Here is a 27,743-nt window from a genome sequence, read left to right as displayed (position 1 = left end):
CGGGGCTGAGCGCGCCGGGCCGGGCCGCGATGGACGGCCCGTGCGGGGGCTGCCCGCCCGCCGCCGCCGCCGCCGCCCCGTCGCGGCCGAAGCCGCCGCTGAGCATCGTCTTCTCGACGGCGCTGTTCTGCGGGGAGGGCGCGGCGGCCGCGGCCCTCTGCTTCTCCTACAGCCACTCCGACGACCGCTTCTGGCTGGCGCTCACCATCTTCTTCGTGCTCTGCCCCTCCGTCCTGGTGCAGCTCACCCTCATCTTCGTGCACCGCGACCTCAGCCGCGACCGCCCCCTCGTCCTGCTCATGCACCTGCTCCAGCTCGGGCCGCTCATCAGGTGAGCGCGGCACGGCGCGGGGGTGCGGGGACCCCATGGCATGGCACGGCCCCGGGGGTGCAGGGACCCCCACACGGCCCGGCCGGGTGCTGGCATCCCTGGCTCGGCACAGGCTGGGGAGTGTGGGGACCGGCAGCACGGCGCCGCTCGGCTTGGCGCGACCCGGGGGTGTGGGGGCTCCAGGGGGACCAGGGCAGAGCAGGGAACAGGGGGTCTGTGGGGCCTTCCCCCCATCCCGCAGGGGCTGGGAAGGGCCAAGTGCCCAGAGCGCCGGGGGGTCAGCAGAGACCCGTCTCCGCAGCAGCCCTGCTGCTCCTAGAATAGCTCCTGCTGGCTCCGTGTCCCTCTCCTCCCCTGGGCTCCGGTGGAGACAAGCCCTATGGGGCGCTCCTGCTCCCAGTCCCTGTCCCTCAGCAGCTTTCCCCTGGGTCACCCTCCTCCAGAAAGGTGCTTTGGCCCTGCCAGAGGGAACAGCTGCCCCTCTCCTGCCTGGCCCCCTCCCGCTGGACTCACACCCTCTGGGCTGCAGGACGCGGCTCTCCAAGCCTGTTGCAGCCGAGCTGCAAGAGAGGCTCTTCACGTAGTTGCTGCTGGCAGTCGGTGCTTCTCTTTCTCTTTGGGTTTTGTCATCTCATTTAGGAGATGAGAAGATGAAACCTGGCAGCACAGATGCAAATCTCTGCTAGGGAGGTCTGAGGGTGAACGTGAGCCAGGGTCCTGCCACCAGCAAAAGCTCCCCAGGGCTGGAGACAGGGACAGTTCCTGGGACACGGAGGAGAAGAGCCTGGCATGGGAGCGGGGCCGGAGCGGGCTGCCAGGATCCAGCCAGGGAGAGGAGGCCGAGGGGGTGGATGTTGCACAAGCCGGGGAGATGCTGCTCTCTCACTCCTCGGGAATGCCGGGGTGCCTGCCTGGGGGCCCAAGGGCGTCATTAGCTTGGCCAGCTCCTCTCGGCGCAACGGCACGGGCGCAGGAGAGCCATGCCAGGGCCCGGAGCTGGCACCTGGGGCGAGCGGGTTGGCAGGTGGGCGGCACGGCAGAGCGTGTCCCCCCGCGTGGCCGGCTCGGGTGCTGGGGCACGGAGCGACCGTCCCCGTGGGGTCCTTCCCCGCGACGGCGAGGGAGAGCCCCAGCAGCCGCCCCGGCGGCTCGGGGCGCTTTGGGAACGCCATGCCCACAGCTGTAGAAACGCTGTGGCCGTCACCGCGCTTCCTCCGTCGCTGGAAGTAAGCAGAAAGTACCAGGGGCGTGCCTGTCGCCACGTTTTTTGCCTGGGCACAGCCGCGGGATCCTTCCCGCCCAGCAGCCAGCCTTTTAATGGATTGTGGGCAAAGCGCGGTGCTGCAAAGGGCAACGAGCGGCGGGCCAGCGAAGGTGCCTGGTACACGGGCGCTTGGCCACTTGCAGGAGACATCTCGGGGGGAGCTGCTTCAGTCAGATCCTCAGGCTGAAAATAGTGCCCAGACTATCAAGAAGTTTTGGCAAGGCATAAGGCAGCTTTGATTGTCCTTGAAACCAGCCCTTTTGGATGAAACCATTTTCCCGTTAGAGTCTGCAATAAACCGTGAGCGCTGGCTGATCTGGAGCGAGAATTCATCCAAAAACCTCATTCCATTTGGGTCTGAAATAGAGCAGCTTCTGTTGTCCTAATGACTGCTCATAAATAACTATCTGCTGCTGGTCCTAGAGCCAACTAATTTTCGAGCAGAAGCCAGGTCTGTCAAAGATTAGCTCCCTTCTGCTAATCGCTTCTGATACATGCGCACACGACTTCAGTTGACTGGAGAGGCTGGGAAGATCGAGAGGCTGGGGTTTATGCCGCTGTAGTGGCCTCTCAGAGGGGAGGCAGCAGAGCCGCATGGAAAAAGCAACTGAGCTTCAAGATATCTTGCAGTGCCCTGCAGGGACGGGTCTCAGGAAATCCTGTCATGAGCGACCATATCAGATACTGACTTTCAGCCAGCTCTCCCCTCCCTGCTGTCCCCGCTCAGAGTCCGCCGAGAAGGAGATGTAAAAACCTCTTGCTCAGCAGAAGGCCTTAAATACAGTGTAAGAAAATTCTCTTGCCTCCCCTTAAGGGACAGACACGTTTGGTGCCGGTGGGGCGCAGAAGCAGCAGGAGAACAGAACCAGAGGGCGATCAACCCCTTCCCTTAGGGCGGATGGGCTTTAGCTGTGTCCCTACCAACAAACCTATAGGTTTTCTAATGTCTAAGCTTTATCTTTCTTGCTGTCCGTTAGTTTTTGTCCCTCTCTCCCCAACACACGCTTTTACCCCCTGCGCCGGAGCGCAGATGCTGCAGTGCCTTCCTGCAGTCCAGGTATAACTCTGCCCTCGGCTCCAAATCCCGGGGGCCGGGGATTGCCTCGGCCGCTCGCGTCACCGCTGAACAGCTGCCCAAATCCGACCGGAGCAGGCCTGGCTTACCCCGGGAGCGGGAGGGGAGAGCCCGTCGCGCTGGCAGCTCGGGAGCGGGCGCAAGGTCACGACGGTGCTCTCCAGCACCCGATGGCCTCCGCGGCTGACGGCTGCTCCATCCCCGCAGGTGCGTGGAGGCCCTGGTGGTGTACTGCTGGTCGGGGAAGGAGGAGGAGCCCTACGTCACCATCACGCGCAAGAGGCGGCTGCGGAAAGGCTATGAGGTGGAGATGGAGCAGGAGGTGGGCCACTCGGCCCGCCGGCTGGCCACCCACCGCAATGCCTTCAAGCGCATGGCCGTCATCCAGGCCTTCCTGGGCTCCACGCCGCAGCTCACGCTGCAGCTCTACATCAGCGTCCTCGAGAAGTACGTCCCCCCTGCCCGAGGTAAGGGGGGACGGGGTGACGTGCTGGGTCCGCAGCGACGCGCAGGGCCGTTATTTGTTTTTTTCAGGCTTGTTTATTTTTCTGGAGCTCCCAAGGCCAGCGCTCCTGCTCTCACAGTTGCTCGTAACACAAGGAAGCCCTCTGGCCTCCATCGCTCGGCTCGCTGTGGTTATTTATGAGCTCAGGTGTTAGTGTGGCTGAGCAAACTCGTAACTCCAGCTTTGGTGCGCAAACAAACCTTACATGCAGGCGTGCTCTTGCGCCTTTTTAATCTTAGTCTCTGGTGAGGAACCTGTCCTCGCTGACCCTTGCTCCCCTGCAAGCCCAAAGTCCTGGAAGCCCAAACGCTTGGTAGCGCACAGACCGCAGGACAAAAAGCAGGCTACAAGTCAAAACAAACCTTATGGCAGATGAGGAGAAAATGTGGGTTTATACGTGCAGGCTGCTGCGCTGGGGACCCTCTGCTGCTGGCTCAGTCCCCCGTGCCTCGCAGGCGAGGACGTTGTACCCGCTAGATGGTAAAAGTACTACAGATGTGTGAAGGGCCCTAGAAACTCCGTTTCCAGCATTCCCTAAATTCCCCGGCAAGGACTCTACCCAGCACAAGTACAAGGTTTCCTGCAAGGTCTCCCTTGAAAACCCTGCGGTAGGGGACAGGCAAGGGTGAGGCTGGAGATCTCGGGAAGCCGTCCTCGTTCCTGGGAGCCGTCCCCAGGCCCCGTAACCACGCAGCACTGCGGACTGCTGTCCTCGGCCGAGCTGTCTGGCCCCGTCCCCTCCGCGCCGAGGACCTTGCTCTGTGCTGCCAGGAGGGGAACACAGATGGGAAGGGGCGAGAGAGCCCTTAGAAATCCTCCCCTTGGCTGGACGCAGGTGACCACTGACATTTCCTAGAAAAAAAACTTGCCTTTACAGCCCCTAGGACTAGGGTGGCTCTTGAGGTACCCATAGGCATTTCGTAGCATAGCACCAGCCGGGGCTGACGCGTGGGGCACAGGCTAAGGAGGGGGCCCGCCGGGCGGAGGCAGAGGGACGCAGGCGTGTGTGCGCAGGCCTTGCAGCACAAGCCGTGCCCCGCTCGCCCTCCAGCAGCGCGTCTTGCACAGACCACGTGAGCGCGGCGGGGGTCGGCGCCTGGTTCAGACACAGATACAAACTCCCGCGGCCTGATTCCCTGCTCTCCTTCCCCCTACAGCCGTCCTCATGGGGATCTGCCTGGTGTCGGTCACCTACGGGGCACTCATCTGCAACATCCTGGCCATCCAGATCAAGTACGACGACTACAAGGTTCAGCTGCGGCCACTGGCCTTCCTCTGCATCGTGCTGTGGCGCAGCCTGGAGATCTCCACCCGCGTGGCCGTCCTCGTGCTCTTCGGCACCGTCTTCAAACACTGGGTCATCCCTATCGCCCTGGCCAACCTGCTGGTGGTCTTCTTCCTGCCCTGGGTGCAGTTCTGGCGCAGCGGCACGCGGCTGCCCGACAATATCGAGAAGAACTTCAGCCGGGTGGGCACGGTGGTGGTGCTCTGCGCCTTCACCCTCCTCTACGCCGGCATCAACATGTTCTGCTGGTCCGCCGTGCAGCTCAAGCTGGCCGACCGGGACCTCATCGACAAGTCGCAGAACTGGGGCCGCCTGGCCGTGTACTACATCGCCAGGCTGGCGGAGAACACGGCCCTCGTCATCCTCTGGTACTTCTTCAAGACGGACGTCTACGAGAACATTTGCACCCCACTGCTCGTGGTGCAGCTGCTGCTCGGCTACTGCCTGGCCATCTACTTCATGCTCCTCTTCTTCCAGTACCTGCACCCCTGCCGCCAGCTCTTCCACCACAACGTTGCCGACTTCCTGCACTGCGTCTGCTGCCGGCGGCGCACGCCGGGCAGGCCGCTGTCCCTGGAAGCTCCCTGCGAGCCCGGCGTGAGGCACAGCGTCGTCTGAGCCGTGCTGGGGCAGGTGCTGCCCCGCAGCCCCCCGGCTGGGACGCTTCTCCGGCTGGGACGCGGGCCCGCTTACGGACAGCGCCGGGCTCCGGCGGGCCGTGGTGGGTGGCCGACCTGGACCCGGGCTGCTCGGCTCCCGTGGCCCCGCGTTGCACCCTTGGGTGCGCCGGCCTCGGGGGAGCAGGAGGCTGCTCCCGCGGCGCTGGTCGGCCTCTTGGGGCGGTAAAGACGCCTGGCTGTGGCTCAAGAGTCGGCGTGTTTGGGTGGGGGGGATGCGGGCGGCCCCGCGGCGGCAGCGTTGTGACTCGCATGGGGACGGGGGCTCGGCTGCCCGGCGCGCAGCCTGTTCGTCCCAGCGCTGGAGGGAGCTGCGCGCCGGCAGCTCAGCATCCCGCAACGGAGAGCGCGCGAAGGAGAGCTGGCACCGCGGCGGGGACGGGGACGGCACCCAGACCAGCTGGCCCTAACTCGGGCTGGGACCCCGCCGGCGCCCATGTGGAGGGTTAGCCCGGTTTGGCGGGTGCTGGGGGCCAGGCCGGAGGGTGCTCAGCCCCGCTGCAGTCAGGCCCTGGGAGGCCGGGGCGGACTGGGCGGCAGCGGCTGGTTGCTCACCCCTTGCCGTTTCTCTCCGGAAAGGGAGGATGGCGAGGAAAGCGGGGAGGCTCCTGCCTGCGCAGCGGGGCACGTGACTGGCTCGCCCCCCTTGCCTCCTGCCACCGGCAAGTTTCCACCTTAAAAAGGGGCCGTTTTTGTGCCAAACCGCTGCAAAGAAATAAAAGAGAGGAGACCTGCCCGCTTGGGGCAACCACGTCCTGAAGCGTCTCACCCCAGCCGCTGCGGGGCCGGAGATGCCCCGAGCGTGGGGAGGAGCCGTCGCCCTGCGCCCGTCTCCACCGGGCTGCGGCCGCCGCCGTCCCCGCGCGTCTCCCGCGCCCCGGCCGGGCCGACCCGCTGCCAAGCAAACAAGCGCTGCACGAGCCCCCCCCCGGGAGCGGCACCGGCCCCGGGGACGTGCCCCTGCACGAGGCCAGCCTGCACCCGCCCGTCGTGCCCTGCCCAGCAGCACCCTCTCGCCCCGCCAGAAGAAGGAGGAAATGAGCTGTAGTGCAGGTGCGGGAAGCCAGGAGCAGTTGAGGGGCCGGGGCGCAGCCCTGCCTTCCTGGAGCGCCGCTATTGCAACCGCTCGGCATTTCCTCAAAGGCCTCCCGGGGGAAAACCCCGGCAGCAGGGCCGAGCTGCCGCGGCACCATAAAACCCGCGGGGCGGCCGGCGAGGCGGCGGGACGGGCGCGGGGACCGCCGGCAGCATGGGCAACTGGCTGGTGAACCACTGGTTTTCGGCTGCTGTGATTGTGAGTGCCGTGCGCGCGCGCGCTCGCTCCCCGGCGAGGGGCTTCAGGGACGGGTTCGGGGCGCCGGGTCCGCGGCGGGGCTGAAGCAGTCAGAGGGATTTAAGGAGGTTTGGGCATGGCTTAAGGACAGGCTCAGCCTTGATCTGGAGACTCTCGGGGGTAAATCCAGGCTGAAGTGCTGTCCTGACTCGGGGCTTCCTAAAATCCCCTGCCTGCGGGTTGCTGCAGGGAGGAACAGACATCTCTGCTGCTTAACAAAAACCTGGACCCCGGGGAGAAAGCGGGAAGCCGGCGAAGCGGTGGGGTTTGGCCCCCGTGTTAAGGAAACCTAAATTAAAGGAAAATACGGGTCCTCGCGTTCAGGCTGCTGGCTGCAACCTGCAGCGATTGCTCATTTCTCGGCCGCCCCTTCCCAATCCGAGCGCGAACACCCGAAATCCCCAAAGCACCCCGGCCAAGCGGGGAGAGGCGGCCGCATCCTTCCCGGCGGGCGCCGCGAGGCCGAGCTGCGCTCGCTTCTCGCACGAGAGCACGCGCGTCCCGCGCCGGCCCTCGCCGGCACGAAGGTCCCGCAGCCGCAGGAGACATCCTTGTGTGCCAGGCGGCGGCTTGCTGGGGGCGCGGGGTTTGCCGGGCTGCGCGCCGAGCTGCGGCGCCCGGCCGTGCACGGGTCGCAGCAGCCGCCCGCAAACGCTTAGCGAATCGGGGCCAGGGGGGGGGGGGGGGAGCGCTGCAGAAAGCTTATCTGCGGTTGTTTTCGTTTTTTGAATGGCACTCAATTTTTTTAACGCTCCACCTCAGCCAGACTGGCGTTAAGAGCGCTGCCAAAAAAAAAAAAAAGAAAATCACACGTTTGCAATGGGACGCTGCGCCGACGCGGCCGGGTACGGCAGCGGGCGGCTGTGTCCGAGCCTACCCGGGCTCCACGGCGCTCGCAGGGGAGCCCCGGTTCGCGGAGGCACCTCCCGGCAGCCGGGGCGAAGCAGGGCAGCAAGGCTGGGAAAGGCAAGAGCCTGCGAAATCCCCCCCTGCCCCCCCAGCCCTTTCCCCATCGCCAGCCGTGCTCAGCCTCTCTGCTTTGCCTGGGGACCCTCCCTCGAGCAATAACCCAGCTGCCCCGGCAGATATTGGCGCTATCTTCCTTTCCTCATTCTTTGTGTGTGGATGATGCGCTGTTGACCATGAGACAGTTATTTTGCAAGACTCCCACGCCTGTTCCCACCTTTGGCCCCGAGTCCCGTCTATGCCACTGCGGCTCTAACCGTAAGGAAGCAGGAGGAGCTGCGCTGTCCTGGTGCCCTGCACGGTGCAGGACGAGGCCGGGCCAGCCTCGGCTGCAGGGGGCCGGGGTCCCTCATGGGGCAGCGCTCGCGAAGCCCTCGGCTTTCCCTCCGCAGGCCGTCTGGCTGGGCATCAACGTCTTCCTCTTCACATACTACTTTGTGTACTTCAACCACGATGAGCGGTACTTCTACACCAGGGAGATCCTCGGGGTAAGGCCCAGCATCACGCTTGCCCAGCCCTGTCTCGTCCCAGCACAGCATCGTGCCATCGCAGTCCCTGTCCGAGCACAGCATCACGCCATCCCAGTTCCTGTCCCAGCACAGCCCAGCATCGCTCTGTCCCAGTCCCGTCCCAGTCCCAGCACAATATCACTGTGTCCCACTCACCCACCCAGTCCCAGTCCAGCATCCTTCAGCCGCAGTCGGTAGCCCAGCCCCAACCCAACATTACTTGGCTCCAGCCCCAGTCCCGGTCCCGGTCCCAGTCCTGGTTCCAGCCCAGCCCTGCATTGCCCAGTGCTGGGGGCAGCCCCGTGGGGCAGCGTGTGGGGCAGGCAAACGTACCCCCGTGAACCGCTGCAGCACGGTACAGCCACGCTCACCCCGTGCTTCCGCTCTGCTCTCCCAGTCCGCCTTGGCGTGGGCCCGGGCATCGGCCAAATGCCTCAACTTCAACAGCATGCTGATCCTGCTGCCCGTGTGCCGCAACCTGCTCTCCTTCCTGCGCGGGACCTGCTCCGTGAGTGCCAGCACTGGCAGTGGGGGTGGCACAGCCTGGCAGTGTGGCAGTGTGGGCAGGGCAGGCAGCGCGTGCAGCATGGGCAGGGCAGGCAGTGCACCATGGCAGCACAGCAGCGTGGGCAGCATGGGCAGTGCAGCAGCGTGGGCAGCGCAGCAGCACAGGGAGCACAGCAGCACGGGCAGCGTGGGCAGCATGGGCAGCATGGGCAGCGCAGCAGCACAGGGAGCACAGCAGCATGGGCAGCGTGGGCAGCACGGGCAGCGTGGGCAGCGCAGCAGCACAGGGAGCACAGCAGCATGGGCAGCGTGGGCAGCACGGGCAGCGTGGGCAGCGCAGCAGCACAGGGAGCACAGCAGCATGGGCAGCGTGGGCAGCGTGGGCAGCATGGGCAGTGCAGCAGCACAGGGAGCACAGCAGCACGGGCAGCATGGGCAGCATGGGCAGTGCAGCAGCACAGGGAGCACAGCAGCATGGGCAGCGTAGGCAGCATGGGCAGCGCAGCAGCACAGGGAGCACAGCAGCATGGGCAGCGTGGGCAGCATGGGCAGCGCAGCAGCACAGGGAGCACAGCAGCATGGGCAGCACGGGCAGCGTGGGCAGCGCAGCAGCACAGGGAGCACAGCAGCATGGGCAGCGTGGGCAGCATGGGCAGCATGGGCAGCATGGGCAGCGCAGCAGCACAGGGAGCACAGCAGCATGGGCAGCGTGGGCAGCACGGGCAGCGTGGGCAGCGCAGCAGCACAGGGAGCACAGCAGCATGGGCAGCGTGGGCAGCACGGGCAGCGTGGGCAGCGCAGCAGCACAGGGAGCACAGCAGCATGGGCAGCGTGGGCAGCACGGGCAGCATGGGCAGCGCAGCAGCACAGGGAGCACAGCAGCATGGGCAGCGTGGGCAGCATGGGCAGTGCAGCAGCACAGGGAGCACAGCAGCACGGGCAGCATGGGCAGCATGGGCAGCGCAGCAGCACAGGGAGCACAGCAGCATGGGCAGCACGGGCAGCGTGGGCAGCGCAGCAGCACAGGGAGCACAGCAGCATGGGCAGCGTGGGCAGCATGGGCAGCATGGGCAGCATGGGCAGCATGGGCAGCGCAGCAGCACAGGGAGCACAGCAGCATGGGCAGCGTGGGCAGCACGGGCAGCGTGGGCAGCGCAGCAGCACAGGGAGCACAGCAGCATGGGCAGCGTGGGCAGCACGGGCAGCGTGGGCAGCGCAGCAGCACAGGGAGCACAGCAGCATGGGCAGCGTGGGCAGCACGGGCAGCATGGGCAGCGCAGCAGCACAGGGAGCACAGCAGCATGGGCAGCGTGGGCAGCACGGGCAGCGTGGGCAGCGCAGCAGCACAGGGAGCACAGCAGCATGGGCAGCGTGGGCAGCACGGGCAGCGTGGGCAGTGCAGCAGCACAGGGAGCACAGCAGCACGGGCAGCGTGGGCAGCACGGGCAGCATGGGCAGCGCAGCAGCACAGGGAGCACAGCAGCACGGGCAGCACGGGCAGCATGGGCAGTGCAGCAGCACAGGGAGCACAGCAGCACGGGCAGCATGGGCAGCATGGGCAGCGCAGCAGCACAGGGAGCACAGCAGCACGGGCAGCGTGGGCAGCATGGGCAGCGTGGGCAGTGCAGCAGCACAGGGAGCACAGCAGCATGGGCAGCGTGGGCAGCACGGGCAGCATGGGCAGCGCAGCAGCACAGGGAGCACAGCAGCACGGGCAGCACGGGCAGCGTGGGCAGTGCAGCAGCACAGCAAACAGCAGCATGGGCAGCGTGGGCGGCATGGGCAGCCCGCTGTGCCGTGCTGCCGACCGGCTCCGACCCTCACCCCTCTCTGTGCAGTGCTGCAGGCGCACGCTGAGGAAGCAGCTCGACCACAACCTCACCTTCCACAAGCTGGTGGCCTACATGCTGGCCCTGTTCACAGGTAGGCAGCAGCCGCCAGCCCCTCCGCCCCTCCTCGGTCGGGCTGGGCGCTCTGCTCCGCTCTGCGCTGAGCTGGGGCCAGGCTGGGGGGGTGCAGAGTCATCTCATCCCGGCCAGGCGTGGTGACGGTCTCTGTCCTTCCCCCAGCCGTGCACACCATCGCCCACCTCTTCAACCTGGAGCGCTACAACCAGAGCCAGCAAGCCACCGATGGCAGCCTCGCCGCCGTCGTCTCCAAGCTGCACCTGCAGGGCAGCAAGTGGCTGAACCCCATCCACTCCAACAGCACGGTGAGCACCGGCCTGGGGCCGCCAGCCCCCGCGCCGCGCATCCCGCGCCCCTGCCTCACCCCCTGCCTCTCCCTCCCTGCAGACCCCCGAGTACGTGGCCTTCACCACCATCCCGGGGCTGACGGGGGTCATCATCACGCTGGCGCTCATCCTCATGGTCACGTCCTCCACCGAGTTCATCCGCAGGAACTACTTTGAGGTCTTCTGGTACACGCACCACCTCTTCATCATCTACTTCGCCGGCCTCGTCATCCACGGCATCGCGTAAGGCTCCTCCAGCAGCCACCCCCGGGGGCCCGCGGGAGCCGGCGGGGCCGCTCGCGGCGGCTCCCCTGCCCCGAGGACAGGCACAAAGCCGCTGCGCCAGCCTGTCTCAGCGCAGGCAGAACAGCACGGCCAGCGCCCTGAACACCAGTTTTGGAGGCTCGGGGTGGCCGCGTCTTCCCCGGGAGGGCGGCGCAGCCCTGAACGGGCTCCCGAGGGGCAGCGGGATCTCCATTAGCGGAGGTTTGCAGCCTCCCTTAGCCCAGCCCCTCGCCAGCCCTATCCCGCCTGGACGCCCGCCGCTCACCCCCGCCTCTCCGCAGCGGCCTGGTGCGCGGGCAGACGGTGGAGAGCATGGAGGAGGCACACCCCCGGCGCTGCGCCCAGTACCTCACGGACAAGGACTGCAGACACCACTGCTGCAAAGAGCCCGAGTTCGGGAGCATTCCTGCAGAGGTAGGGCCAGCAGCAGGTCGTGCCTGGGGGCGCACGTGGACCCTGTGGCCGTGCAGCGCGGGGGGCTGGAGGGAGGAGAAACCTTTCCCTGGCACGCTCCGCGCAGTGGAAGCGCTTGGCTCGGGATGCTCCAGCCTTGGCACCTCCCTTCCCAGCATCTCTAGCCCCTTGCTCTCCTCTGTCTCTGCAGTCCTGGAAGTGGGTTCTGGCCCCGGTCCTCCTCTACATCTTTGAGCGGATCCTTCGGGTCTGGCGCTCACAGCAGAAGGTGGTTGTTACCAAGGTAGGTGATACTGGAGCCTGTGCCTTCAGCCAGCTCCGTCCCTTGCGGCAACCAGCAGTGGAAGAGAGAAGACGCCTCTGCAGCTCTCTGCTGGGTGGCTGCAGGGAGGCAGGTGGGGGCTGCTGCAAAAGCTCCTCTCTCTGGCAGGGATGGAGCCAGGTCAAGTGCTGAGACCCAGGTCTTGCCCTCCCAGGTGGTCATGCACCCCTCCAGAGTGCTGGAGCTGCAGATGCAGAAGAAGGGCTTCCACATGGAGGTGGGGCAGTACATCTTCGTCAACTGCCCCGCTGTCTCCCTCCTGGAGTGGCACCCCTTCACCCTCACCTCGGCACCTGAAGAGGACTTCTTCTCCATTCACATCCGGGTGGCTGGGGACTGGACGGAGAGCGTCATTAACATCTTCCAACAGCAGAATCCGGAGATGCCCAGGTAGGCTGGGGAGCCCCCAAAAGGACCATCCTGAGGATTCAGGGAAGCTGTACCTTTTACCCAGACCGTGTTTTGGCCAGGATCGAAGTGGATGGCCCTTTCGGCACTGCCAGCGAAGATGTGTTCCAGTATGAGGTGGCCATGCTGGTGGGAGCGGGCATCGGGGTCACCCCCTTCGCCTCCATCCTGAAGTCCATCTGGTACAAGTTCCAGCAGGCTGACCAGGCCCTCAAGACCAAGAAGGTAACGGGTACCCCATGAGACCAGCTGGCCCTATGGCCACCCCAGCGCTGCAGCAGGTGCAGCAGCCGCTGCCCCCAGGCCATGGATTTCTCCATGCTTGGAGGCGCTCAGCTTCCTGATCCTGGGCATCGCATCCTTCCACCACCCCTGTTCTGCTCTGCCTGGAGTAATGCCTTTTTCCTCCGTGCAATTGTATCCCAGATCTACTTCTATTGGCTCTGCCGGGACACGGGGGCCTTTGCTTGGTTCAACGACCTGCTTGCCTCGCTGGAACAGAAGATGGCCGAGTCTGGCAAGGCAGACTTTCTCACCTACCGGCTCTTCCTCACCGGCTGGGACACTAGCATCGTGAGTCAGCCACGGGTGGGCGCGAGAGCAAGGGAGGAGACACGGGAAGAACACATTAACAGCTCGCAGAGATATTAAGTCTGGGACTGGGCTTTCTCTCTCTCAGGCCGTCGGTGGGCAGCATCAACGGAAACTCCCTAAGGATGAGGGACTTTATTAGGGTGGGCTTGCTGGTGGTGAGCAGGGTCCTTACTCTCCCCGTCCTCTCCAGGCCAACAATGCAGCGCTCAACTTTGACATTGCTACAGACACGGTGACCGGCCTGAGGCACAAAACCATTTTTGGGCGGCCCATGTGGAACACCGAGTTTGCAGCGGTGGCCACTGCCCACCCAAGGTGAAAGCCGGGACGCGGAGGGGCAGGGTGCCAGAGCTGCAACATCCCCCTTCCTTCCCAAAGCTGTACATCTCCCTGGCCCTGTCTTCCAACCATCGTTACAGGGGTGGGCAAGCAGAGACTTCTGGCAGGGGATGTGCACCTTCCCTTCAGATTGTGGGGTTTCACTCACTTTTTCCCTGAGCAGTAGACAAACCCCTCAGCAAATGCACCCCTCTGTGGTGCTCCTCCCGTGCTCCTCTGCTGGGAGGAGCCCCACAGCAGGGGAGCACGCCTCCTCCTCCTCCTCCCTAGAGCTAATAGCCCCTCACTGTTCACAGGTCGGTAGTCGGTGTGTTCCTGTGTGGGCCAGAGGCCTTGGCAAAGAGCTTGCAGAAGTCTTGTCACCAGCACTCCAGCCTGGACCCCAGGAAGGTCCAATTCTACTTCAACAAGGAAAACTTCTAAGCTGGATCCATGCTGTAACTATGGCTTGCAGAGGACAACCAGCTGGTCTTTGCATCCATCCCCTTTCGGACTGAGTCAGCCTGGCCAGGGCTAAGCACCAATGGAAGAGCACTTGCATCAAACCTAGGCAAGACGTAGCAAGGCACTACTTCTCCATGAGAAACCCTACGTTCAAAGACTGCTGCCTTCTTGACCCAGTGTACAGAGAGAGTCCTCGTGAGTGGAAGAGGCCCAGATCTCAGCACAGCCCTCTCTGAAGAGAACTGGGGCAAGCGTCGTGATGCTGCGTTACAGGAGCGGTGTGAAGGCCTGGATCAGCTATAACCAGCTAGAGCGCCCACAGGCTGGGCAGAACCGAGGGACAGTGGGATGGGACGGGAGCTGGACATGCTGAGCAGTCACCAGGGGACAAACATGCTCCTGTTTGTGTTTAAACAGTTCTTTCTGTAAAAGGGTAAATTAAACTTGCTGCCCTTTGCAATAAAAGCCAAATGTGGTCACCGAGTCTGTGAAGGTACAAAGGAAGGCTATTGTTTGCCCCCTTTATGGGGCCGCAACAGCCAGGCTAAGTTTGCCATAAACCAACCCTTGGCAGAGAAGTGTAACTTGTGGCTGGCTGCCTGCCAGCCCCCTCCCCGCACAGGAACTCACTGTCATCACAGTGAGCCAAGCCTGCACAGCCTGCCAGGCACGAACCAGGGCACAGAGCAATGAGGAACGACTTTAAACGTGGCTCATGCAAAGGCAACAAATTGTGCTCCAGCATATTCAGGGAAGAGGGGGAAAAACATGCTCCCAGAGCAGGCAGGTGCTGTAAGCGATACAGCAATCTGATACCGAGCCCTTCCCACCCCAGTCGACAGGGACAGAAAGATGAGCTCCCCATCCTGCCCCAGGCAAGGGCAAGGCCAGCCAGGCCAGGCTGCAGCAAGGTACTCACCAGAGACCTCATGGCTCTGTCCTACAGCCCTCAACTCCGTGGCCTCACTAGGTGGGGGCACTGCTCCAGCATGTCCCAGGGAAGACAAGTGAGGCAAATAGGCATTTTATAAAGCACAGGTTGGTGCTCAGGACATGGCTACTCCTGAAGAGATACTTTCACTTACACCCCTCGATGCCTCCTGCGGGCTGCCTCAGTGCTGCCATCTCCAGCTGGACACCCTCTCTGAGCAGTCTGCTCACCTAGTTCAGTGACAAGAGCCACCTTCCAGTAGGGAAATGCTGAAACACAGCATCCCTGTCGCAAGATATGTGAGCAGCTGCGCAGTATGGTCCCTGGGAAGGCAGATGTGTGACCACCCTGCATGGGCATTACAGGCCAGACAGGCTCTTCACCCCAGCACTGGATACTCTGGGCTGGTCCCCCATCAGTCTCCTGAGGTGACAATTTCAAGTCCCTGCAGGCTGTTGTGTGAGTACCTCCCACTACACACCACCCCTGTAGAGCCCACCACCCCCAGGGTGCTCTTTTATCACATTCATAACAAACAGCACGGTCTGTAAGACACGTGAGTAATTCTTGGCTTGATACTGGGGAAATCAGAGAAACCTGAGTGGTTCAGACTAGTCTGGAGCCAGGCCAGGCTGTTCCCAGCACCCAATAGTCCCGATTTTGCCTTCACAGTGGGGTCACACAACGCAAGAGACAGGGCTTTACTCAAACCCTCCTCCCACTTTATTTGAAACATCATAAAATATACAGAGGAAAAGGGGTGAATGAGAGAGCAAAACACTGGGTGAGGAGGAGAAACCTCTCCCTAAACGCAGCATCAACTCCGACAGCGATGCCAAGCAGCTGCCACAGAACGTCGCCTCTGTCCAGGTGGACGGCGTCTTTGCCACATGCCTGCCAAGCCTGCAAGAACCAAGGGTGGCAGAGTGAGCGCTTGCACTGAGAGGAAAGGCAGGGCAGCCCCATACAGACCCTCCCTCCGATTCACTGAAGAGTAACACGCACAGGGTGAAGCGGCATTAAGGGCTGCCCCGTCCCCACTGTCATTACCTATCACGGCGCCCCTGTGGATTTCTGGATTTGCTCCTTTAGAATAAGGATACTTTGCCGTTGCTCCGGGGGCAGCATGGCGATCTGGTCTGCTGTCAGCTGCAGAACCTGCATTATCAGGGCTGCCTGTGGGGAGAATCAGAGACGCTGTCTGCCAGAGCAACCCCAGGTTACCAGAGCCAGCAAGGGGAGTGCTGGTGGGATCAATCCTCCTGTGCAGCAGGACCCGGGTGCTGCCCAAGCTCTGGGCAGACCAGGCTGAAATAACCACCTGCTCCAAACACAGTAGGAACTGCACCTCCTGAGGCTGAGGGGCACCAGCACAAACTCCCTGAAGGCGGGCTGTCCTCTGCCACAGCAAGGAGTGTAAGGAACCTCCCCTCCTCTCCCCTCCCCTCACGTCTCAACCTTTCTCTTCTGTCCACTCACCTTCTCGTGATCCTGCGGGGTGACCTGGCTCTGCCCAGGGCTAAAGCCCCCAGGCTGACCAGCTCCTTGGACCCCTGCCCCAGGCATGCCTCCTCCTTGCATGCCTGCCCCTGCCATGTTAGGAACCTGTGGGCACAAAAGAGGGTATAAGGGGGTCTCTGGACTTGGCCGTACAAATACGCCTCCACCCAGCCCGAATCCACAAGACCATCAGCACCACATCAGGCAGGTGGAGGTGTTGTGCATACCTGGCGGGGCCCCTGGGGACCACTGGCTCCCATGTTAAGTGGTCCAGGACCCTGTATCCCACCAGGCATTGGGCCGCGTGGATTGGGACCAGGCCCTCGAGGCTCCAGGCCCCGGGGCTCCATGACCCTAGCCTCCATGGCCCTCGCTTCCAGCACTCGTGGCTCCAGGACCCGTGGCTCCATGCCCCTTGGCTCCAGGCCTCGTGGCTCCATCACCCGTGGCTCTAGCCCTCGTGGCTCCAGCCCTCGCGGATCTCTTCCGACTGCGGAGGAAAGACAAGGCAAGCTGTGGAAGGGAGCTGTGCTGCAGGAAGAGGAGGAGTGAGCCCGCTGCCTCCTTTGCCTGGGGGGCTAGCAAACGCCAGGAAGGTGCAGGGCTGGGGGCAAAGGGGACATGCCTAGAGGAACTCCTTTGCCTTGTCGGACTGTCCCTCCTTGCCCTGGAGTCATTTCACTGCCCAAACACCTTTCCAATGTCTTGCGTCGGGGCAGCGGGCTCCACTCTTAGACTTTTCGTCTTTCTGCTTTAAGCCACCCATTATTTCATGCCCCCGCTCTCACCTCGAGCATCCATCAAGGGCCCCCGCGGCTCTCCCATCAGTGGTCGGGGTTCTCCCATGGGTCCCCCCCTCATCTCATGGGGGGGGCCACGGCTGTCATGGCCAGGCATATGGTGCATAGGGGCTCCTTGGTGGGGCGGCCCAAGGTAACCTCTGACGCAGAGAGACGAGGAGAGCAAAGCAGGAGGAGAAAAAGCGAGAGAGTGTGAGTCAGACGCTGGCTTGGCATGGCCTGGGCAGAGTGCTGGAATCGCCCCCAAAGCTGGCCATGGGGAAGGAGGGCGAGGCTGGCACAGGGACAGGTGCTATCAGTCCCATGTCACAGGGCCGCAGTTATCGCCCTGAAGATGCCTAATTCCCAGGAAAATAGGCCAGTCCCTGAGGTTGGCAGCACACGGGCCTCCAACCTGGCAACAGTGACTCCCAGAAGGCTTGTGACATCCCTGCCCTCAGGGAGAAGCCACCCTTGGGCAAGGGCAGTGCCAAGGGCTCCTCTCCTTCCCTCTCCCCTCACCTGGGCTCCACTTCTCCAGTGACTGAAAGCAGGGTCCCTCCACGAGGGTCATTCGGGGCATCTCCCAAAAGGCCTCGGGGTGGCGGGCCACTAGCAGGTAGAGGTCCACGCTGCATAGGGGCCCTCGGGTCTGGCATGGGCACTGCCAGGGAGACACACAAGAGCTTGTGAGGATCAGCATGACCAGCGCTGTGCTGAGACTGCCCCCCAGCGCCCTCAGGGAGCTGGAGTGTGGGACGGCCTCACTGCTCCCCGGCACGCGGGCAGGTGGGCCGTGACGACTGCCGGGGAGCAGCCCCTTGGACAAGGCGAGAGCGCATCAAAGCCCCTTCCCTGTGTGCTAACTTCAGCCCTTTCCTTCCCTCTCTGATTCTACCTCAGGTTCCTTACAACAACAGGCGGCCAAACGGAGTTTGGGTACCCCTATGCCAACCCTTAAGAGCATGAGCCACAACACCTTGCCGATGCGGGGCCAGGAGCAGAAGCAAGACCTGGAAGGCTCCTGTTAGTGAGGTCTCAAAGGAGGTTGGACCCTAGGCAAAGAGCCTCTCTGGGAAGCCTCTCCTTCTCCACTGGTAACTCTCTGTGCGCAGCACTAGTCTGTTCTCTTGCTCCCAGAGGAAATCCTGCCTCCTCCTAACCCTGCCAGGCTACGCAGAGTGATGTGCCAGTCCCTGGCCCTGCGTGCAGTGGGGTAAAAGCTGCTCTCTGTGTGCACTCCACAACGAGCTCCACGAGGAAAGGGAGCTGGCAGGTGCAGGGATACCTTGAACGCGTTCGATAGACGCAGGCCTGGCAGGTCCCACGGGCGAGAGCTGCAGGTTCCCTGGGCAAGCAGCAGGAAAAGAGGGAGAAGAGCAGACACGTAAATAGTGTATGCACACACACACACTCAGTCTTGGGAACAGCGCTGCCCAGGCCCACTGGGCCCTGTACAATCAGCTCTGCTCCCTGGGGTCCCCCAGAACACCTATTCAAAAAGACACTGCCTGCTGCAGGCCTGGCTTTACCAGCCTCTTCCGCTAACGCCAGCTCTGACACCATGAGCAAGACAACCACCTTGGCAAGGCCTGCGCAGCTAGGCAAGGCCCTGGCCTTGCTCACTGTGCGCATGTGCAGGCCAGGAGACCGAACCCCGTGCAGGATGACCCACCAAAAGAACGGGCGTGTTGCGGGACAACACCGCGCACCGCAACGCGGTGAGTCAAGTCAGCTTCTGCCCCTGCCCACAGCTTCCACCGACACTCCCCAGCTCCAGTTTTCTGTCTGCTCTCCAGTATCTGGTGAGTACCAGCAACACTGCCAAGAACTGCAGGACTGCTCTCAGGGAGACAACGTCCTCCCAAAGAAAATGAGTCAGCTGCCCTTAAGATATGTAAGGTTGGAGGATCTCAAAACAGGTTTGCCATGTTCCTGACACAGGGCCTAAGACACAAGTCAAGGCAACAGAGATATTAGCTCCCTGCATGCCTTACTACTGGAAGAACAGGAATGCCTTGGTTGTGCTGAACTCAGCACCTGCCTTAACGGGGCAGCCACGCAATATGTTGAATGGCAAGGAATCTGGCTCCAGGGCTGGGCTGTACAGACCACGTCTGCAGAGGGAGGGCCGAGCAATCACTCACTGGGAAATTCCCTGCCAAGCCTCGCACTCACTATCGCAAGCAAAAGCAAAGGCCCAGCTCCCTCTGCTGGGCACGGCACAGAGAGCACAGGGAGACACGGGCAGACACCGCGGCCACGCAGCTGCTTCCCAGCGCCCAGACAGCAAAGGAGCAGGACAGGGACTGGAGAAGAGCAAGCTCTCCCTGCCCACACAAGCACAGGGACAGACACAGGCTCACAGACAGATGGAAAACACAGGCACATCCCGCTCAGTGGGGCTTTGCGGGACCAGCGGCTCTCCTGAATTCCAGGGCATGCCTGCATAACATGATGCAGAGCAAGCTTGGGGCAAACTGGTGCGTGTGATGGAGCCCTGGAAGCAGGAGAGCTGTCACCACAGCCTTGCGCCTAAGCGAACGAACTCGGGTGCAGCCCAGCGCTGTGGGATCTGCTCCATCTCCAGACCCGGGGCTAGCGAGGCTGCAGGTAGCTGGCAGGGGCTCTCCCGATGCAGCACTGCTCAGTACCCACGGCCTTGGCCCCAGCTGGAGCGAGGCTTGCATGAGACACAGCATTAACAAACATGCGCTTTACCTTGTCCGCGTTCCAAGGGCACAGGCCCTCCTCCTGGCATCCCAACCTGCGGCTGCAGCCCACCTGAGAGGGAACGGAGAAAGATCAGACCCCTTCCTGACTATCCCTACAGAACTTACCCGTTCCTCTGGCTCAGAATACCTGCCCCACTCCCAATTCCTGGGGTAGCACCCAGAGATTTATTTTGTCGGTGTCAGTTCCCCACAGAGCAAAGCTATCTTTCTGAACCACTGCTGGCAGCAGCCACAACCACAGCCCACAGTACGGGAGCACATACTGCTCCAGCAGGGGCACCTGCACAGGGCCAAACACCCCAGTCAGGGGAAAGGTACAGGCAGGCTGCCTGCAGGACCTGTGTGCCTATGGCAGCCTGGGCACCATTCAGGAAAAACCAGGCACTCACCTCCCGGGGCCATGGGGCCAGGGCCAGGGCCCGGGCCCTGCACAGCGGCTGCCATCTGTCCTGGGGCTGGCACTCCTCCCTGCATAGGCGGCTGCATCAGAGGAGGAGCACCGTTTACGTGCATGCCACCCTACCCAGGAGAGAAACCAGACCTCAGCAAAGCTCTGTCACCCAGGCACACACATCCCAACCTGGGAAAGCTGGGGATAACGCCCATCTCTCCCACGTGCACCCAAGGCACGGCAAGTCTGTCTTACAGGCTCTTACTATGGGCTGTGGCTGCGACGATGGGGTATTCTGTGGGTTCAGCTGGGCGTTTGGACCTGGCCCTGGCCCTGGTCCTGGCCCAGGCCCTGGTCCTGGCACTGGCTGCTGGTTACCTGGGATCAGAGGAGGAACACTGGTCTGGCGATGCAGGATTTTCTAGAAGCAGAAGAGGGAGAAAGAAGTTCTCTTCCACTCCCCGCTTCCGCAACAGGCTCCCATTGATATCCCACAATCCCAGAGAAGGCAGCAGGGGACAAACCAGTGCAATCTCCGGATCGACGATCCTCATTACCACCTGGGCCTGCAGCAGGGCGTAAGCCAACTGGGGGTTCTGTAGCAGCATGTTCCTGGCTTCCTGGGGGCTGTTCTGGACACACAGCTGAGGAGAAACGCACAGATCAGAGCTGCAGTGCGGCCTCTGCGGGCTGCGAGGGTACGAGAGGCTGCTGATGGAAGGGACAAGCCCACACACAGAGCAGGCAGCACAGCCCTCCACTTTCACTCACCTTCATCTGCTTCATCAGCTCAAACATCTGCTCAGGTGGCAGGCTGGCAACTGCCCGGCTGATGGACTCGGGGGCGTCTTCAGGATTCACAGGGTCCCCATAGGGCGACTCTATGATGGGAGCGCCTGTGCCCAAGCCTGCAACGGAGTTTGTGATACAAGCTGTGACCTTGCCTTGGATGACAACATCAACTGACTGTATTTGATAGGCTCATCAGAAGGGAAATGCCACAGTCACCACTAAGGGACGGAGTAGCCAGGGAGAGCAGGGAGATCCTCTGAGAGAGAAAAAACACAGCTTAGCCCATACCTCCCTCTGCAAACCTGTACTTGCTATGTCACCTAGAGCAGATCAGCTCCGGGACGCCTCCTTCTCACTACCATCACAGAACAGATGGCACGCTTCCTAACATGACTGCTCAGACCCAAAATGACATCAATTTTCTCCACCACAAAATTCAGACTCACTCTTCAGCTCCTCCTTGTTCTTCTCACTGGCCGCGTTGTCCACGCGCAAGGCCCTGCCGCTGAACTCTCGTCCGTTCAGGTTCCGCATAGCGCTGAGAGCGGTCTCCTGATCTTGATACTCACAGAAGCCATAGCCCTTCGGCTTTCCTGTCTCCCTGTCATATACCAACCTGGACAGCGAGGAAGAGAGAACCACCAGCACCACTAAGGGCAGTGCAAGCACTGAGGAGAATGCTTAATGCCTTCAGCTCCTCCTCACCTGGGAGTGGGCTGTTGGGATACACCAAACAGGAGCGCTGGGGAACACAGAGTCAAGGCAGCTGGCGCAGTTAAAGGTGTGGGACAGCTGGTCCTGAGCCAGAGCCAAAAGGCCTCCTAGATCCAGGTCGATGGCTGTTCCCAGAGCTCTGGTTTCCAGAAAAGTCGTCAGCTTGAGCGCTGCGCTTCTGGTGATGCCAAGCTATCTTTCTCACTCCATGAGGGCTGCTCTTTGGACCGCAGGGCTCTTCCAGGAGAGCCACCAGTTGCTCCAAAGCCCTTGCTCTGCTCAGAGCTCTAAGCAGCCTGGTGTTGAGCCAGAAAAACATCCCTGTAGAGCCACTTGGGTGCTCCCGCCCTACGCTCCCAGCTCTCTACACGGAGCCTGTTCAGGATTTGAGGACTCATCAGCTCCAGCTCCGTGCCACAAGAAGGTGGCCCACCTCCAGCCTGGAGTAGGCCAGAGCAGCAGTATCTCCACACTCATGCTGTTGTGCTTGGGCTGTTAAGCCCTACACCACCTGGTGAGCTTTGCACAGAGCGAACCTCAGTGTCTGTGCCCAGAACACAGCTGTCATGAACTCTCCAGGAAAATCAAAGTGAGGTGTCACAGTGCTAGTGACACCATCCTTCTACCCACACTCAAGCGCAGCACAACAGCATTGCTCTGCTCCCGCCTGGCTGAAGCTCGTTTTTGCAAGGCCCGCTCTGCACTGCCTTACACACTCAAGTGGCGTGTGGGGCTCAGGACCTCGTTTGTACCCGCTGCCCCGGGGGAACCGGACAAGGATGAGCGCGGGGGAGATCTCACCTAAAACTGACCACAGGCCCAACCTCGGAGAAAATGTCCTTTAGCTGCTCCTCTGTGGCCTCATACGGGATGTTCCCCACTGTGGGAGAGAGGACAGCCCCCGCTCAGCGCGCAGCCGCAGGCTCGGGCCCCGCTGCAGGCGCCAGGGCCGCAGCGGCCGGCGGCAGCGCCCCGGGCGGGCCGGGCCCGCAGGAGCCGCCGGCACCGCCCGGCCCGCGCCGCCGCGGGCGCCTCGCCCGGCCCGCGGCCTCTCACCGAAGACGGAGCGCAGGGAGCGGTCCACGGCGGGGTCCCGCACCGACAGCCCCGCCATCCTGCCGCCTCGCCTCGCCTCACCGCCGCTTCCGGTCCGGCGCCCAACACCGTCCCCCCCCCCCGCCTTCCGCCCGCACTCGGCGGCCCGCGCCAGCGGCTCCGCCCACCGCGCAGGCGCAGGGCGGCCCGCCCGCACCAAACATGGCGGCGGGAGCGGCGCGGCGGGAAGGCGCTCCGGCGGGAAACACGGGCCCGCGCTCCCCGGCCGGCCGCGCCGCCCAGCTGCGGTAGGGCGGGGGGGGGGGGGATCCCTGTGGGCCGGGGGCAGGCGCGGTCCCGCGGGGGGCTGGGGCGCGGCCACACGGCCTTGGGGCACCGCCAACGGGACACGGGCCGGGGAGCGGGGCCGCGGGGTGTGCCGTCCCCGGCAGCCCCGGCCCCTAAGGGCACCGAGTACCAAGCTCCCCATTTCCCTGAGGTGCCTCGTCCCTGGGATGCCCCATCCCGAGGGTACCCCATCCTTTGGGTACCCCATCCCTGGGATACCCCGATCCCCCGGGATACCCAATCCCCAGGCTACCCCATCCCTGGGATACCCCGATCCCTGGGATACCTGATTCCCAGGGTACCCCATCCCTTGGGTACCCCATCCCTGGGATACCCCGATCCCTGGGATAACTGATTCCCAGGGTACCCCATCCCTTGGGTACCCCATCCCTGGGATACCCCAATCCCCCAGGATACCCCGATCCCTTGGGTACCCCATCCCTGAGATACCCCATCCCCAGGATACCCACCTTGCCCCCTGCCCCAGGACACCCAGCCCCAGGGACACCCCATCCCCAGGCACCACCGCTCACGGTACCCGGTCCCTGCAGTACCCCAGGCCGGCGGGTGTCCATCCCTGGGGTGCACGGCCTCAGGTACCCCACCCTTGGGTACCCCGTGCCTGCGACCCAGGAATCTGGGGCCACCCTCCTCCCTGCCCGCCCCCGGCGGGGCCGCAGGCCCGGACGGGCAGTCAGAGCCCAGCCCAGGAGACCACACCGAGCCTGGCAGAGCAGCGGCACCCCTTCCCCTCGGAGCGGCCAAACTGCATGGGGCAACGAGGTGGCTCACCGGCAGCGAGCGGGTGCCAGGCAGGCCGCGGGGCTGGGGGCGGCAGGGCTCTGATATCCCCAGCGTAGCGGTGTCCGGGGCCGCTCCAAGTCCTGCTTCCACCTGGCCTGTGATGAGTGTGTGATGGCACACCGTGTGTGATGGATCCCGTGTCTGGCACCCAGGTGTCTGCACTCCTGTTGGCTGCTGAGGTCTCTTCTTTCCTCGGACCTGCTGGGATGGATGTGAAGGACATGTGTGGCGCTGTCTCTGCCCTTGTCACGGAGCCACGGTTTGCCCAGCAGCTCAGGTAAGCCTGCCGGTGGGAAGGGAGCTGAAGGACATTGCCCTGCTAGGGCAGAGCTGAGTGTGGCTGCTTAAACGGGGAGTACAGGGTGCCAGGCTCCCCCAGCTCGCAGCGCCGGTAAGGGTTAGCATGTCCCAGCTCTTGCTCCAGCTCCGCGGACCCCTGGGGCTCCAGCGTGTCAGCCCCAGGGAGCCCTGGCCCTGCTGCGATGTTCCCGGTGCAGCACCCGTCCCCAAAGCAGCCTGCCTGCGTCTTCCATGAGCACCGGGACCCAAAAGCGGGAGACAAGCAAGTCCAAGGTGAGGTGGAGGGTAGGGGAGGAAGCTGGAGCAGAGCTGTGTTCAGAGCCGGCTGCGCTGAGGAAATGGCCCTGCATGTCGGAGAGGAGGAGGAGAAGAGGCAGCCCTGTGCCCCGCAGTCTGCTCCCCCGGCGTGGTGGGCTCCCAGGCTGCAGCAAGCAGATGCACAGAGCCTGGGCATGCTGCGGAGGGAAGGAATGCCTGACTGTGTCCTTGGCCTTTCAGGGAGTATTTGGAAGGGGAACAGATCCTGGATGCTCGTTACCGGCTGCAGAAGATGCCGGGTGGCAGCGTGGCCCTGCCTGTGCTGGGAGAGAAGCTCACAGAGCAGCACCTGCGGGCGCTGCAGAAGAGCGGGCCCCAGGAGGTGCCCTGCAGGCTGACCTGGATCCAGGTTGGGACACTTCTGCTGCCCTGAGCCCTGCCCCTGCGCTGGAGGGCCCCTGGGGCCCCCTGACTTGCACCCACGCTGCCTGGGAGCTGCGAGTCGCAGGGTGAGGGGGTTGTGTGGGGAGGGGAGGCGGGAGGCTGCCCTGAAACTCTCACTTTCAGCCAGAGGAGCAATCAGCTGAGATGCTCAGGGCTTCTGTGGTGCAGGCAGGGAGCTCTGCGGTGGGGTGGGCATCCTCCTGAGGCTTCATCCTTCCTGCTGGGATCGTACCCTCTCCCAGTCTCGGAGAGCGGAGTAGGGGCACTGGCAGGGAGCGCTCTGCAGGGGCCAGGAGTGAGGGCTGCACGGACAGGGGCTCCCGGCTCGAGCAGGGAGGCTGCAGGGAAGGAGCCATGTCTCAGCCTCACTCGCCACATCTCTCCCACAGGACCCCGTCCCTTCCAAGGCAGCCAGCGTGCAGACGCCTGCCCAGAAGCTGTGCCACAAGCTGCAGCGGTTGGTGGTGGGCTCGGGTGAGAGCTGGTCGGAGGAGCTGGAGCACGATGTGCCCCGCTCCTGGCAGCGGCATGGAGACCTCGTCTTGCTGAGTGAGGACAGCTTCAGCGCTGCGCTGTGGGAGAAGCTGGGTAAGGGGGAGCGCCATCTGCCTGACCCGCTTCTGCCCCGAGAGCTGCCCTAGCCTTTCCCTAAGGTGCTGGCACGGATGTGTTGCAGGCCCAGCGCTCTGGGAAACAGTCGCCTCGGCTCTGGGTGCCCAGCGCGTGGCCAGGCGAGGGCGGGTATTGCCAGGCGGGATGCGGTCCCCCAGTGTGACCCTGCTGCTGGGCCAGGACGGCTGGGTGGAGCATGTGGACAACGGGATCAGGTAGGCAGGAGCTGCGGTGCAGGATGTGGTGGCCACATCGGCCTGGGAATGGGGCAGCTCTCACCAGGCTGGCGGTTCTCCTAGGTACACGTTCGATGTGACCAAGTGCATGTTCTCCCCGGGCAACATCACGGAGAAGCTGCGGGTGGCCTCACTGCCGTGCTCTGGGGAGGTCCTGGTGGATCTCTATGCAGGTAACATCTCAGGGGACATGGAGGGGTTTTGCAGGGTAAGCTTGCAGAGAGCGGTGGTGCAGGTACTCATGGGATGAAAGTGGAGATGAAACGTCATTAATTCTAGGTTGAAAAATGACCCAGTTTGGCAAGTATTTTGTGATGTGGCTTAGAGCTCCTGCCCCATCTGGAAGCCCTCAGCCAACCTGCTACCGCTGTCCCTCCTGTGTCCCTGTTGCCTCTGGACACTCTGGATCACCTCTGGGCTCAGCCTATGCAGAGCACTGCTCCATAGCTAGTGCTGCTCACAGGAATCGTTTTGATCCCAGTAGAAGACTTGCCCTCTTTTATGAAACTAGATTTTGTCTCTAAAAAGCTCACATAGAGTCCCGAGTCTGTACTGAGCGTGACAACCTTTTGTGAAAAGCTGATGGTAACTGAAGTGTGCATGCAGGTGTGAGCACTCCTGCGCTGTGGAGATGACTGGGAGATGGTGTCAGGCTTTTGTGTGTAAAGAAAGCTGTTGTTCTGTATTAAGGGAAGTTAATGTTTCTGATTTGTGCCACAGAGAACGAGAGTGGCACTTGCAACACTGCTCTTGATTAATTCAAATAAATGGTAGAAGGAGAGCAGGACCAGGCAGGTCTCAAACTTACGGACAAAGACTGATTGTAAATTAAGTTCCTTAGTGAACATTTTTCAAAACTGGTTTTTATTTGGAGAAGAATGAAAACCCATTTGTGGACATTTCCCCAGTGCCTTGGCTAGTTCTGACCCAGAGTAAAGCAGATGCGTAGAGAGCCAGTAGGATAATCCACTCCTGACCTGCCTCTGGGGAGGAGCGCAGATCCCAGGAGTCGGTGCCTGGGTTGTGCCCTCAGCTGCTGCCACCTCTCCTGCCCCCAGGGATCGGCTATTTCACGCTGCCGTACCTGGTGCACGCGGCGGCTGCCTTCGCCCACGCCTGCGAGTGGAACCGCCACGCCGTGGAGGCCCTGCGGAGGAATCTGGCGCTGAACGGCGTGCAGGACCGCTGCCGCATCCACCACGGGGACAACAGGCAGGTGAGTGGCGCTCCCGGACGCGGCGTTCTGCCCGCCACACCGTGTCCTGCTCACCTGCCCTCTCATTCCAGCTGGAGCTGCAGGACGTCGCTGACCGGGTCAACCTGGGGCTGCTTCCCAGCTCCGAGGAAGGCTGGCCCATAGCCTGCCGTGTCCTCAAGAAGGAAACAGGCGGAGTGCTCCACATCCACCACAACGTGGAGAATCTTCCCGCACCAGCCCACCAGCAGCCTGGAGTTTTGAGGGATGAGCAGAGACCGCCAGAGGAAGCCAGCTCTGTCAGGCAGGTGGACAGAGAGAGGGAGCGCTGGAGCCTGAAGGACGCAGAGAACTGCAGGAAGGAGACACAGGTGGCCAGGGTCCGGCCAGAGTGGCGGAGGTGGGCAGAGGCTGCTGCGAAGCGGATACAGGGGCTACTGGAAGAGCTGCACGGGCGGCCGTGGAGGACCAGCATCCTGCACATTGAGGCAGTGAAATCCTACGCACCCCACGTGCATCATGTCGTGCTGGACCTCGAGTGCCGCCCGACGCTCCCGGCATAGCCGGCCACAAGGCCCTGGCACGGCTCGAGGACACAGGAAACGGTGGTGTTAGCAGGGAGATGCTGCAGTTGCCTGCAGGGTGCTGGCTCGGGGCAAGCAGCAAAGGCAGGGGACGGTTCCCCCGACAGGTCCGAGTTAGAGAAGGTTGCCGTTCTGTGCAGAGACATCTGTCTGTCCTTTCCACATCCCCTTGTTTCCAGGGGGCAGCACTGCCCGGCAGCAAGCTGGGCCCTGCCGTCCTTGGCTTCTGACAGTGCCCAGGGCAGTGATGTCCGCTCCCCAAAGGGAGCGCCACTTGGCAGGAGCTGGATGGGACGGGAGCCTGCATGGCTCCTCATGGCCAAGGAGGGAGCTCAGCTGGGGCTGAGAGCACTCCGAGTCCTTCCCCGGCTCTGCCTGCCGCTGCTCAGAGCAGGAGCATCCGACCGGAGCCTGCCGTGCCCCTCACCTCTCCTCTGGATGCTACCTGGCACTTTCAGTCCCATGTTTCATATGGAAGAGAGCTGCAGGGCCAAATAAACCTCAGCATCCATGGAGCCTTCAGAGCGTGCCAAGCTTTCTTCCAGTGAATCAGATGCAGGCTTTGTGCTCATTTACTAGCATGCTTTTTTTTTT

General features: G+C 62.8%; 4 protein-coding genes across 12 annotated transcripts; 3 read left to right on the top strand and 1 right to left on the bottom strand.

The window, feature by feature from the left end:
- The first annotated feature begins 22 nt into the window (after window positions 1-22).
- XKRX (XK related X-linked) lies at window positions 23-6,781 on the top strand. Its single transcript, XM_068957274.1, has 3 exons — window positions 23-331; window positions 2,878-3,137; window positions 4,333-6,781. The coding sequence occupies exons 1-3, from the start codon at window positions 30-32 to the stop codon at window positions 5,076-5,078; spliced, it is 1,308 nt and encodes a 435-aa protein (XP_068813375.1). The 5' UTR covers window positions 23-29; the 3' UTR covers window positions 5,079-6,781.
- On the top strand, window positions 6,299-13,973 carry NOX1 (NADPH oxidase 1). 4 transcript variants are annotated; one of them, XM_068957271.1, is made up of 13 exons: window positions 6,299-6,431; window positions 7,829-7,924; window positions 8,343-8,453; window positions 10,291-10,375; window positions 10,522-10,664; window positions 10,747-10,928; window positions 11,252-11,384; window positions 11,575-11,652; window positions 11,861-12,096; window positions 12,177-12,339; window positions 12,541-12,687; window positions 12,899-13,023; window positions 13,344-13,973. In XM_068957271.1, exons 1-13 carry the CDS (start codon window positions 6,387-6,389, stop codon window positions 13,468-13,470), a joined length of 1,671 nt encoding a protein of 556 aa, XP_068813372.1. In that variant the 5' UTR covers window positions 6,299-6,386; the 3' UTR covers window positions 13,471-13,973. The 4 variants fall into 4 exon arrangements, with proteins under 4 accessions (XP_068813372.1, XP_068813371.1, XP_068813373.1 ...); XM_068957270.1 differs by having other exon boundaries at window positions 11,575-11,667; XM_068957272.1 differs by lacking the exon at window positions 12,899-13,023 and having other exon boundaries at window positions 11,575-11,667; window positions 13,344-13,675.
- Window positions 13,974-15,122: 1,149 nt separating this feature from the next.
- On the bottom strand, window positions 15,123-22,522 carry CSTF2 (cleavage stimulation factor subunit 2). Of its 6 annotated transcripts, none has more exons than XM_068957590.1 (15): window positions 22,390-22,518; window positions 22,135-22,213; window positions 21,066-21,235; window positions 20,599-20,735; window positions 20,352-20,471; window positions 20,093-20,248; window positions 19,826-19,955; window positions 19,423-19,485; window positions 17,990-18,049; window positions 17,224-17,365; window positions 16,711-16,862; window positions 16,150-16,412; window positions 15,902-16,027; window positions 15,473-15,598; window positions 15,123-15,325 (listed from the first exon to the last, which is right to left on the bottom strand). In XM_068957590.1, exons 1-14 carry the CDS (start codon window positions 22,445-22,447, stop codon window positions 15,476-15,478), a joined length of 1,779 nt encoding a protein of 592 aa, XP_068813691.1. In that variant the 5' UTR covers window positions 22,448-22,518; the 3' UTR covers window positions 15,123-15,325; window positions 15,473-15,475. The 6 variants fall into 6 exon arrangements, with proteins under 6 accessions (XP_068813691.1, XP_068813693.1, XP_068813692.1 ...); XM_068957592.1 differs by having other exon boundaries at window positions 21,066-21,472; window positions 22,390-22,468; XM_068957591.1 differs by lacking the exon at window positions 17,990-18,049 and having other exon boundaries at window positions 22,390-22,522.
- A 36-nt stretch (window positions 22,523-22,558) lies between these two features.
- TRMT12 (tRNA methyltransferase 12 homolog) lies at window positions 22,559-27,664 on the top strand. The gene is made up of 8 exons (XM_068957318.1): window positions 22,559-22,676; window positions 23,673-23,797; window positions 24,319-24,487; window positions 24,912-25,110; window positions 25,199-25,349; window positions 25,434-25,543; window positions 26,429-26,586; window positions 26,658-27,664. Exons 2-8 carry the CDS (start codon window positions 23,727-23,729, stop codon window positions 27,126-27,128), a joined length of 1,329 nt encoding a protein of 442 aa, XP_068813419.1. The 5' UTR covers window positions 22,559-22,676; window positions 23,673-23,726; the 3' UTR covers window positions 27,129-27,664.
- The last annotated feature ends 79 nt before the right edge of the window (window positions 27,665-27,743 follow it).

Source organism: Struthio camelus, chromosome 11 (genome assembly GCF_040807025.1).
Source record: "Struthio camelus isolate bStrCam1 chromosome 11, bStrCam1.hap1, whole genome shotgun sequence".
NCBI lineage: Eukaryota > Metazoa > Chordata > Aves > Struthioniformes > Struthionidae > Struthio > Struthio camelus.
The sequence above is the reverse complement of the archived record's forward strand: the minus strand, read 5'-3'. Positions and strand labels throughout refer to the sequence as shown.

Bases quoted from the DNA above. Each gene is read 5' to 3' on its own strand.
- CSTF2 (XM_068957590.1), bottom strand. From the start codon at position 22,447: ATGGCGGGGCTGTCGGTGCGGGACCCCGCCGTGGACCGCTCCCTGCGC. The intron at 20,249-20,351 runs GTTTGTCCCCTG...TTCTGCTTCTAG, and splicing joins TCGATCCGGAGATTGCACTG to AAAATCCTGCATCGCCAGAC. The intron at 17,366-17,989 runs GTATCCCTGCAC...TCTCCCTGGCAG, and splicing joins GTCTATCGAACGCGTTCAAG to TGCCCATGCCAGACCCGAGG.
- TRMT12 (XM_068957318.1), top strand. From the start codon at position 23,727: ATGGATGTGAAGGACATGTGTGGCGCTGTCTCTGCCCTTGTCACGGAG. The intron at 25,111-25,198 runs GTAAGGGGGAGC...GATGTGTTGCAG, and splicing joins TGCGCTGTGGGAGAAGCTGG to GCCCAGCGCTCTGGGAAACA. The intron at 25,350-25,433 runs GTAGGCAGGAGC...CGGTTCTCCTAG, and splicing joins CATGTGGACAACGGGATCAG to GTACACGTTCGATGTGACCA.
- NOX1 (XM_068957270.1), top strand. From the start codon at position 6,387: ATGGGCAACTGGCTGGTGAACCACTGGTTTTCGGCTGCTGTGATT. The intron at 10,665-10,746 runs GTGAGCACCGGC...CCCTCCCTGCAG, and splicing joins CCATCCACTCCAACAGCACG to ACCCCCGAGTACGTGGCCTT. The intron at 12,340-12,540 runs GTAACGGGTACC...ATTGTATCCCAG, and splicing joins AGGCCCTCAAGACCAAGAAG to ATCTACTTCTATTGGCTCTG.
- XKRX (XM_068957274.1), top strand. From the start codon at position 30: ATGGACGGCCCGTGCGGGGGCTGCCCGCCCGCCGCCGCCGCCGCCGCC. The intron at 332-2,877 runs GTGAGCGCGGCA...CCATCCCCGCAG, and splicing joins CAGCTCGGGCCGCTCATCAG to GTGCGTGGAGGCCCTGGTGG. The intron at 3,138-4,332 runs GTAAGGGGGGAC...TTCCCCCTACAG, and splicing joins GTACGTCCCCCCTGCCCGAG to CCGTCCTCATGGGGATCTGC.